Genomic DNA, 11,494 nt, shown 5'->3' with positions numbered 1-11,494 from the left:
CACCCCCTACATGTTGGCACACACACTAACAGCTCTCAAATACAACCTCCTCATACCGTACAAATGGTAAAGGTCTTTATTGGCCGGACATGGCTGCTCTTGTGGGCAGTACTTCGAGAGCTACAGAACATGGTGGAATGGGGACGCGTGTACAGCACTTACAGCTGGTGCTACATAAACTGAGGATATCTTGTTCCTTCTGAAGGAGTGACCACGTCTCACAGACTGAGGTACTGTGACCAGCATATAGAGATATGCAGATTCAGGTGATGATTATAATTATTTATTACAAATAAATGGATAGAATTTCACATCTCAAAAAATGGGTCCTGGGTTTTTACGGATGTGCAGGTTCTAAACGTGAAAGAAAGGGCTGTGTGCTTACGTAGCTTGTCCATGCAAAGCTCCTGTCACTAAACACTTTAAAAAATAGAATGGTCTCCTTCTGAACAAATCTGTTTAGTGTTGGGATTAGTAAAAGTGTATGAAACAGGTTGGTAGAAGTTAGGAAGTGCTTCACTGAGGACATGTGCTAGGAGATGGGAGGGAAGCTAGAGATGGCTCGGCCACATGTGTCAGGAGGAGGTGACCTGGTCACTTTCTATCTGGTTTTGGCTGACAGTGAGCACCGCAGGTGGCTTCCTGTCAAGCAGAGACCCTAGCCTGCTTCCAAGAACTGTTTGACTCCAAGAAATAGAAAGTGTCCCTTCCAGCTCAAGATTGGAACGCATGGCGGCCCCTCCCACGGGCAACATCATCCTGATGTGTTTGATGGTGGGCGACTGGGTGAGGATGTAGGGCAGGGCCAGCCTCCAGGCAGACCTCATCCCATGATGACAGACGCTACGAATGAAAACTTCCCGAAATGAAACTGGATGTGCAGTTGAACGTTGGCACCATCTGCCTGCATGGAAACCTCTTGTCAAGTGACGTTCTTCATGGGGGTTGGAGACAGTCTCTGCCGCCCTTCCTGCTCCTTCACTCAAACATTTCATAATGACGTGTCTGTCTCACTCTGGGCACCATGTCGATGAGGAGCCTGCGGAAACAGAGAGAGAAAGACTCACCTCAGCAGGATAGCTTGGGAAAACTTAGCTGTTTGTGCATGTGTGTTCATGTAGGTGCGTAGGTGAGAGGGTGGGCACACATGTATGTATGTATGTGTGTGGGACCCTGAGGAAGTCAGATAACTGTGCCCATCTTTCCTTGGATCTTGTCCACCTTGATTTTTCTGAGACAGGGTCGCTCGATTACACCAGGAACTCACCAAATAGGCTAGGCTGGCTGGCCATACCAAATTACATACCAAAACTGGCTGGCCAGCATGTCCCAGGGGCTTCCTGTCCCTGCCTCTCCAGCCCTGGAATTATATGTGTGCACCATTATCCCAGCCTTTTTTTTTTTTTTCGTTTTTTCTTTTTAATGTGGGTTACAAGGAAAAAAACAAAAAAAGTTTATCTCCCCCCCTTGGCCCCCCCCCCCTCAAGTCCTATGTGTGACCTGCTCACACACCACACTGCTGTCCCTTTAAGAAGCAGATATCTCAATGGCTTCCTCTATGGACATTAAGCTGTGTGGTCATCCATACTGTCTTAATTCCAGAATATTTGTATCATCCCCTATGTACACTAATAGACACTCCCATTTTCCTTTCACACCTTTTTCCAGACAACCAATGGTCTACTTTGTGACTCTGAGAGTATCCTGGGAATTTCATATAATAATGCATATAGCCTTTTACATAAGAACATATTCATTTGGCACATTAGAAATCCACCCACATTGTAAGGTATACCACCGACACTTAATTCATTTGGATGGCTGACTAATAGTCCACTGAATGAATATACCATATCGATTCCTTTATCAGCCAATGGTGACGAGGCTCTACCCATGTCTCTGTATGAACAGAGCTACTGTGAGGATTCATATAGAAGTTTTTGTTGTTGTGTTTTGTTTTATTTTTTCAGAGTTACATGCCATAGAGGGAAATCCCTAGACCAAATAGTATCTGCATACTTAACATTGAGAAACTGCCAAGTTCTTTTCCAAAGCAGCACCACTGTGTGCATTCCCAGCAAACATATCTGAGGCTTACAGTCCTTGCCAACACTTGTAACTGTTTCTGAGTTTGAGGACAATATCCTAGTAGAAGCCAGGAAGCACTTAACTTTTAAAAGCACAGTACCTTGACAGGAATGATGCTCTCAAAGGACAAGTTCAGCCTAGGGGCCATATCCAGGGACTGTCATTGTGCTATTTCTTTAGGAAGAGTGGATGCCATGCCAAGATGGCTTTGCCCTCACTCCACGATGACCCTTTGCATGGAGTAGGGCCATTTCACTTTATTTATTTATTTATTTATTTATTTATTTATTTATTTATTTATTGTGTGTGTGTGTGTGTGTGTGTGTGTGTGTTTCATGTGTGTATGTTTGTACAACATGCCACAGACAACTATGGAGGTCAGTTCTCTCCTACCTTCAACTATATGGGTCCTAAGGATTAGCCCCGGGTCATCAAGTTTTGCCACAAGCACCCCATTACCTACTGAGCCATCTCACAAGCCCCAGGAGTGGGCTCTTTTGTAAAGTCTAGTGCTGCCTCAGCTCAGAATACATAGGCATTAGGTGACAAGAAGGATGCTCAGATGACACTCACCTGGCCATGATGAAGACCCTCATTATAGCACTTTGCAGATGAAGGCAGGAGGATCAGAGGTTCAAGGTCAGTCTTGTCTACATAGTGAGTTTGAGGCCAGCCTGGGCTATTTGACATCCTGTCTTAGTACGAAGAAGAAGAGGAAGAAGAAGAAGAAGAAGAAGAAGAAGGAGGAGGAGGAGGAGGAGGAGGAGGAGGAGGAGGAGAAGGAGGAGGAGGAAAGGGAGGAGGGGGAAAGGGAGGAGGGGGAAAGGGAGGGGAAGGGAGATGGGAGGAGAAACAATAACAACTTTGAGCCCACAGTACAGAGGAAGGAAAGGGACTATTTACTGAATAAAAAGAAGAAGGAAGAAGTGAATGAGTGTCTGCAGTGTAAAAGCCTTAGGTTGCCTCCCAGAGGCTCAGCTTCTTATCTAGAAGGCCATCCCACATGGAAGAGTGTGCCCCATTCACAGACTTTTCCTATCTCTCAGAAAATGTCAGTGCTATGCAACATGTCCCCTGATCATAACAGCTACAGCGACCAACAGGCATCCCTCCAGAGCTGGTCTGTTGGCATGCCCTCTGAGGAGGATAGGGTAGGGATGGCCCATCAGACTCTCCCCTGAGACAGCAGCCCACCTGCACCTCCTGACCAGCTGCAGCTAACTTCGTCCTAGCAGGTCCCATGGTCTTGGGAGATTCTAGAGTACAGAGTGTGGAAGACTAACAGCCAACTCTTCCATAGATACAGCCATGAGGAAGCCATCGTCTACAGCAGGGCGAGACATTCTGATGAGGAGGCTATGTGTAGCTCCTGAGCCAGGTAGTTGGCCGGATGTTTTGTTTTGTCAACTTAACATAAACTAGGGTTGTCTGAGAAGAGGGAAAGTGAGTTGAGAAAACATCTCCTTCAGATTCACCTGTGGCTAAGTGTTGTGTGTATGTGTGTGTGTGTGGGGGGGTACTTTCTAGATTAATGATTAATGTGGGATGGCCCAGCCCACTGTAGGCATGCCATCCATCCTTGGAAGGTGGTTTGGGGATGTATAAGAAAGCAAGCTGAGCAAGCCATGAGGAGCAAGTCAGTAAGCAGCATCCCTCCATGGTCTCTGCTTCAGTTCCTACCTCCAGGTTCCTGCCTTGAGTTCCTGCCCTGATTGCCTTCATTGATGGACTGTGACACAGACTTGCAAGATTAAATAAACCCTTTCCTTCCCAAGTTGCTTTTGGTCCTGCTGTCTATCACAGCAACAGAAAGCCAACTTCACTTCTCCCTCTACCTATCCTCCTTTAAATAAGCCCAATACCAAACACTATGCTGGACATGGGTAGGCTCGTTACTATGCTCCATCTTTAGTGCCCTACTGGAGTGAAGACATGTTTGCTCACATCTCCCCAATCACTCCTGTCCCTGGGACATAAAGGAGTAAGAGGTGAGAGCCTGCTTTCATTTCCTGACTGGAGACAGGGTGAGAGGAAAAGGGGTTTTCAGAGCACCCCTGCACCCTGGGTGATCCAAGAAAAAGATAGAGTCATACTTGACCCCGTAGGCAAAGATGGTGAGACCAATCAGGACACCGATGCTGCCATCCAGGTACCAGACTGCTGCATTGTGTTTGAACACTTCCGCACTGAGAAGGATGGAGAAGCCCATCACTCCCCCAACAAGGGAGTTGAACCCTGCAAAACAAGAAGAAGATCGTACAGTGATCTGAGGCAGGCATTTCATAGTCTATATTGTGAGGTCAACAAGTACACAGGGCCTTCATTCTGTGGAAGGAATGCGTACACGCGCATACACACACACACACACACGCATGTGCACACACATTGCTATTGATTTGTTCATTCTGACTTAACCCTCAATCTAGATGCCATTCAAACAGCTCAGGAGGAATTTGAGGTTTGGTGTCAGTGTTAGGGACCCCCCTCCCCCAACTATACACAGAGAACAACAAAGATGAAGGAAAACCAGAGCCCAAGGGAAGACCAAGTGGAATGACCCAGCTGCATCTGCTTGCTCTGCCTGTACTGTCTTCCTGCTAGAGCTGAGATGGAAGGCAGATCTCCATCTCCAGAGAGAGGTTGTGCACCTACTCTCTTCTCAGACTGCAGGTTCTCTGAATAAATCAATTTAAAGATTTATTTTTATGGGCTAGGGACACAGCTCAGATGGTCTGCATCCTCAGGATCAATACCAAATCAGATATCGTGGCATGGGTCTGTGAGTCTGTGGTCTTGGCATCCCTATAGCAAGAGGGAAGGCAGAAATAGATAATCCCTTGAACCTACCGGAAGCCCGCCTTGTCCGGGCCTTCCTGTGCATGCTGCTTCCCCCTACACACACCCCAGTAGAAGACGCAGCACCCACATGCCTGCTCTCTGACCTGCCTGTATCCTCATCCTCACAGCCGTGTTTCTCTCCACAAGTCTTTTCTCTCTAACAGATATTTCTGTTACTTTAAATTTTACCGTCTCTCTTCCACTAGAAACCTAAGCTGGGGGCAGAAGCATTGTTCCTTTCCTTGCCATTTCCCATATCCCAAAACAGGGTACTGATATCACTGGAGTAATTAATGAATTATCACAGAAGGTGGGGGACGGAAGGGGGATGTGAGGCATGACCTTAGCTGTTTCTTAGCTGATCTCACCTTACTGCCCGGCTCTGAAAAGGTGAGGAGCAGAAGTTCCCCATTTAGCCACTAGATGTCGACATACTTCCACTGAACTAGCCCTCAGCCGGTCAGCACCACGGACAGCCCTGTGCTGCCGCCAACTCACCTCCTTAGCCTAACCCTTCTAAGAGATGACCTTGGCTTCCCTTGACTTTGCCTGGCTCCTGATGGCTTCTCTTTCACAAATGCAGGGACTAGGGACTAATTTCAGTCTTTCCTGCTACTTCTCTCAGTGGTGTGCGTGTGTGTGTGTGTGTGTGTGTGTGTCTGCGTGCACATTAGACAGACACAGAAAAATGCGGGATTGGGGGGGACAGAGAGGCTGGCTGATCTGAGACTAGTGTACCCCTGCTTGGACTGGAATCACAGGGCTGCATCACTACTATGTCAAGGTTTTTGTCCAGTTGGATTCAGTAGTTGAAACTCGGGTCCTAAAGGAGCTGGAGCCCCACCACACACACACCAGTCTGTAGCGGTCACTTACAGATACAGGCTGTGCCCTCCCTTCTAACCTCGGGGCTGCTCTGAGAAATAAATCCTGCAGTTGGTTTGACAGCACAGAATGGCTGAAGCTGTGTTGACTGGAAATACCACTGGCCTGACTCTAAGGACTATATTGTAATCTGTGTAGTTCATGTCATTAAACCCATATAGAACATTCTGATATGTTTTCTTCATAGAAATTCTGGATGCTTTTTAAGTTGGTGGAAATGAGAGCCCTATCAGAGGGTTCCCAGTCTGTCAGCCTTTACTTGAAATTCCTCCAGGGCTACTTCTCACATTCTTCTGCCTTCCTTTTACTAGTCACTTGTTGCTCCGGGCTACTTCACTCTACCCTTGTAGCCCAGGCTATCCTCATACTCTTGTAGCCTAGGCTGTCCTCATACTCACCCAGGATGACCTTGAACTTGTCCTTCTGCACTCTTCCAGAGTGCTGGGATTCTAGGTGTGCACCACCGTGTCCGATTTTCTAGGTACTCAGATCTTCACTCATTCAGGCAAGCGCTCTACCAACAGAGCGACATTCCTGGCTCCATCCTGAAGGCATGTTTGCATATTTGTTGAATATCTAGAGAAATAAGCTAACTGGGCCAAGACCAACTAAGCATCATGAAGATGCCTGTCATCGCTCCATGACCGTCCACCAGCTGGTGTCCTTCCACACACACACACACACACACACACACACGACCTGAGTGGCTGAACCGGGGGACTCAACTCCCACAGGGCTCCAGTCCAGGATGCATCAACTCATGGGACCAGGTAAGGGGCTGTTGAGCCTACAGTATAAGAGGTTTCTAGAACATTGCTTCCTGTCTATTAGGGGAGCAAAGGTTCTTGGCTTTGCTTCAGTCAGAGGAACAGCTGCAGGGCATGCATCAAAATGAAGCAAAAGAGAAATGCAGGAAAAAATTTTTTTGGATGAGAAGAGAGAGAAGCCCCTCCCCCAGGCATCTGGCTAAAACTTCCTTCTGTGGCAACCCTTTAACACAGTTCCTCATGTAGTGGTGACCCCCAACCCCAACCATAAAATTATTTTTGCTGCTACTTTATAACTGTAATTTTACTACTTTTATGAACCATAATATAAATATTTTATATGTAAGATAGCTGATATGTGACCCCTGTGAAGTAGTGACCCACAGGTTAAGAACCACTGGGCTAAAGCCTCTCACCAGCAGAGAAGCAAGAATTTCAGTATAATTTAGTGCTTAAGGCTTCTTTCTCCCTTCTTAGCCATGAACCTAAAATGTTCTGGGTATCTCACCAAACATCCCATTATCAGGGAAAGGACACGTGCAATACACTGAGGTACTCAGCACAGTAATGGGAGCCTAGAGGTTCAGTGAATTCTAAACACAGATCTGAAAATTGAATCGCTCTGAGGTTGGGGACACCACTCCCACCAGCACCAAGCACATCAGTCCAGGGAGATGAGGTCATGCTCTGTGACGGTCCTTGTCAACTTGACACAGTCTAGCATTATCAATGGGCAAAGGAGTCTCAAAGAGGGATGGTCTGGATTAGGTAATCTGTGGGTTTGTGGAGAATTGTTCCTATTGACTTAATTCTTGTGAAAGGGAGCCACGTCATACCCTGGATTCAGACACTCGGCTGTAGAGAGTAAGGAAAGCTAGCTGGTCTCTAATGGGCACACACACGTTCATTCTCTCTGCCCTTGACTATGCATGTGTGGTGATGGACTGCTTCAGATTCCTGCCTTGACTTCCCTGAGATGACACTGGAAGTATAAGCCAAATGAACTCTTTCTCCCCTAAGTTGGCTTTTATCTGGATATTTTATCACAGCTGTAGTCTTCATGGTCATGGGTGGGTCTGGGGACTGTGGACTCCACAGGCTTCAGGCTTCCTCACAATGGAGGTGGGAAGAGCAGAAGGTGGTTTTGACTACACTGGGACACCTGCCCCAGGCACCAGGTGGTGAAACCTGTATGAGGGAGGCACAGAACCCATAGCTTAGAGACACCAAGGTCCCACCAGGCTCTGTGTTCATCTGATTTAAGAATCTGGGCAACAGCTATGCCCCTCAGAGAAAGACTCCGTCTCAACCTCCAATCCATCTGACTGATGTTTGGTTGGTGTGTGAGACAGGGTCTCATGTAGCCTGTATTGGCCTTGAAGTTACTATGAAGCCAGGGATAACCTTGAACTTATGGTCCTCCTGCCTCCACCTCTCTAGTGCTGGGACGACAGTTGTGCACCACTACGCCCAGATGATGCCCTACTGAGGCTCAACCCCCAAGCCTTGTACATGCTAGGCAAGCACTCTATAAACTAGGTTACATCCCCAGCTCTATCTCTTTCCTTAAAAAAATAAAAGGCCAGGTATGGTGGCACAACACCTGCAATCCCAATGCACAGGAGTCTAAGACAGGAGAGAAGAAAGTGCAGGGCCAGCCTGAGCTACATGTAAGAACTTGTTGCAGGAAACCAAAAGGAGCCCAGCCATTTCTGCTCTATTTTTATGTCATTTAACTCAGGGTGGTAGACACCAGCTCCTAGTATCATGAAGTAAGCAGTTTGGGGACTAGGGATGGGGATGAATGGATCCCCTCGCTGTTGAGTTCATGACGTCAGCATTTAACAGCATCCTGGCAGGACCTTTCCTGTCTTCAAGCTCAGCCCTCAGACAATGTATGCTTGTACCACTCACCATCCGTGATGAGAGCCCTGCTTGTCAGGACCTTCCCCAGCATAAACTTCAGCACAGCGAGGACGCTGCAAAGGATCCCACTTAAAATGGAGACGCTGAACAGGAAGTCATCCTAGAAGAGAGCAGTCCGGATTTTAACACGTTATCTCTTCATAGAACAATCATCTCGAGACCCCTTGTCACAACCACCAGCTTTGTGCAAGGTGCAGGTAGCCAGTCAGGCAAGCTGCCACCAGGTGGCAGTATACTGCAGGTGTTCGCCCGTGTGACCGGAGTTAAGAAAAGATTATTGAAAGCAGCCAGACTAATATTTACAAGGCCATTATGTATTCCTTCCCTTCTTACCACTCTGCTAAAACACACAGCAATCATTGATTGTCAACAGGGTCGGTCATAATGCCAAGAATGATGTCTAAGCAGTATTCTACAGATAATTCACAAAGCAGCCAAATGAGAATTTTAGGGCCACATCACTGCCCAAGAATCCTTTCTCACAGAACCAACTGGATTAGCTACAGGATCATTTATGGCCAGAGATACTCAAAACCCTGTGGGTTTTTTTTTTTCATTCACACAATTGAGATTTCAAAGATAGTCTTCAAGGTGAGAAAAAACGGTGCCTAAAAATAGTCCACTGTTGACGTGATGTTAACACTGCCTGTAAGTGCTGCATTAACGTTTGCAAGCAAATGGGTGAGTCACTTGTGCGAAGCTGGCGTCTTCATTGCTGTCTCCTGACATCAGGCCCCTTGAGATCTCTTTTGTGCTCCCACAAGCTACCACGTGCTGCTCCCCTGAGACACAGCCTCCAGATTCTCCCAAATTAAAACGCACCTGCCAGCAGAAATCCAACACGGTAGCAGATATCCACAGAGAAATAGGATCTTCCTAAAGCGTTTTATTAATAAATTTGCTATCCCAGTGACAGACGCAGGGACAAAGGAGACAGCTTGGTTTGCCAGGCCTAAAACTAAACTAAATCATTTAGAAAATCACCTCTCTGGACTTGTGGTTTCTGTACAACGTTAGAGCATCGCTCCCAAGACACCCACCGATGGCAGGGGCAGCTCTGATGTTGTGTGCTCACAAACTCTCATCCTCTTTCCATGTAGGAAGGTCAATCAGCCCTAGATCACCAGCTCTCCTTGAACCTAGAGCCTCAAAACTAGCAGATATAACATAGGAAAAGGGAAACTGAGGCAGCTGGGATTGCTCAGTGGGTGATGATGCTAGGCCTGCTGCTGTGAACTCAATCCTTGGGACCCTTGTGGTGAAAGGGGGGAACCGACGGCCCCAGTCGTCCTTGCCTCTCCACCTATGCTGTGGCGAGTATACATGCGTGTACATGCATACTGGAGCACACACACACACACATACAAACTCACACACACACTCACACACACACTCACACACACACTTACACTCACACACACTCACACACACTCACACTCACACACACACACTCACACACACACATACACACACTCACACACACACTCACACACACACTCACACACACACATACACATGAAAATTAAAATGTAATAAAATTACATTTTATTAAATTAAGTTAAAGAAATGGGGAAATGGAAAGTAACCACCACCTATCCAAGTCATGAGAGTTAACATCACCAGCGTAAGCTGTGCCGATACCACATGTCCTGTGAGAGCAGGGGACTGTGCCTCTATTGTGACTCACCCCTAGATAATCCATGGCCTCCATTTAATGGGAAGACTATCAAACAAGCCCAAACTAAGTAACAGTTTACAAAACACCTGACCTTCCTTTCTCATGTGTCAAGGTCTCTAGAGGCATGAGAACCTGTCACCAGCTGAACACTTGGGAGGTGAGATAATTAAATATAGTATGGCATTCAGGGCTGAGTGTAAGTTCAGGAACAAAAAGTATCAATGAGAAAACTAGATCAAAGCTGAGTCCGTTAGCTTTGTCTAACGTGGCATGACTCCATCATGGGGAAGTACACAGTGGGACTGTGAGATAGTATGGGGGAACTTGACGGAGGAACCGACATCCTCTGCACACAGTCAAGACTCTACGTGAATCTCCAGCATGGGCGTGGGGCTGGGGAGATGGTTCAGCTGCTGAGGTGTTAACCTCTCAAGTATGAGGGTCTGAGCTTAATCTCCAGAACCAACATTAAAAGGGCCAGATGTGCTGTAGTCTCAGTGCTGGGGAGGTGGAGACATAATCTACCAACCCCCCTGTCTCCAGGGATTCCCTGGGGCTCACTGGCCAGCCAGACCACACTAACCAAAGGCCCAGACCAGTGAGAGACTTTACATGGCTCCTGAGATCTCTGGCCTCTACACACACACACACACACACACACACACACACACGCCTGTACACCTGCACACATACGAACACATACAAACCCACATATGCATACACCAAAACTACATACACTGACCTAAAACATTTTCAACTTTATAAATGTTTTCAAGCAATCAACCACACAGAACTGTCACCTTGATACTTGTCCACACCAGGACATGGAGAAGTCAGCTATCACTGAACCAAGACACTGACCCTCACATGACACCAAAGCTTTTGGCCCCTTGATCTTGCATTTGTCTCCAGACGAATGAACACCTAAATGCCATAGTTGGTAAGGCACCCAAAAATGTTTGTTTGGTCTGTTCTATGTGTATAGGTATTTTCTCTGTATGTGGATCTGTGCACCATGTTTGCTGAGAGCCTTTAGAGGCTAGAGAGGGGATTGAATTCCCCAGAACTGGACTTATAGATGGTTGTAAGCCACTACATGGGTACTAGGGGACTGAATCTAGGTCTGGAATTTCTCTAGCCTCTATGCTGATTCATTTTGATTGTCAACTTGATGCAACCTAGAGTTTTCAGGGAAGAGGGAACCTCAGCTGAGAAACTGATCAGATTGGTGTGTGTGAGAGTGTGTGTGTGTTTATGTCTGTGTCTGTCTGTCTGTAGAGGGAGAGGAGAGGAAGGAAGGAAGGAAGGAGGG

At 47.0% G+C, this 11,494-nt stretch overlaps 1 protein-coding gene across 1 annotated transcript in view; it reads right to left on the bottom strand.

The window, feature by feature from the left end:
- Window positions 1-58: 58 nt before the first annotated feature.
- Window positions 59-11,494, bottom strand: part of Tmem163 (transmembrane protein 163) — a 175,910-nt gene continuing 164,474 nt past the window's right edge. The window contains exons 6-8 of the mRNA XM_028771504.1: window positions 8,493-8,604; window positions 4,182-4,323; window positions 59-1,039 (exon numbers count right to left, since the gene is read on the bottom strand). Coding sequence (XP_028627337.1) covers window positions 979-1,039; window positions 4,182-4,323; window positions 8,493-8,604 — 315 coding nt within the window. The 3' untranslated portion in view covers window positions 59-978. The remainder of the gene's footprint in view (window positions 1,040-4,181; window positions 4,324-8,492; window positions 8,605-11,494) is intronic.

Source organism: Grammomys surdaster, unplaced genomic scaffold (assembly GCF_004785775.1).
Source record: "Grammomys surdaster isolate TR1022 unplaced genomic scaffold, NIH_TR_1.0 208, whole genome shotgun sequence".
NCBI classification, from domain to species: domain Eukaryota; kingdom Metazoa; phylum Chordata; class Mammalia; order Rodentia; family Muridae; genus Grammomys; species Grammomys surdaster.
The sequence above is the reverse complement of the archived record's forward strand: the minus strand, read 5'-3'. Positions and strand labels throughout refer to the sequence as shown.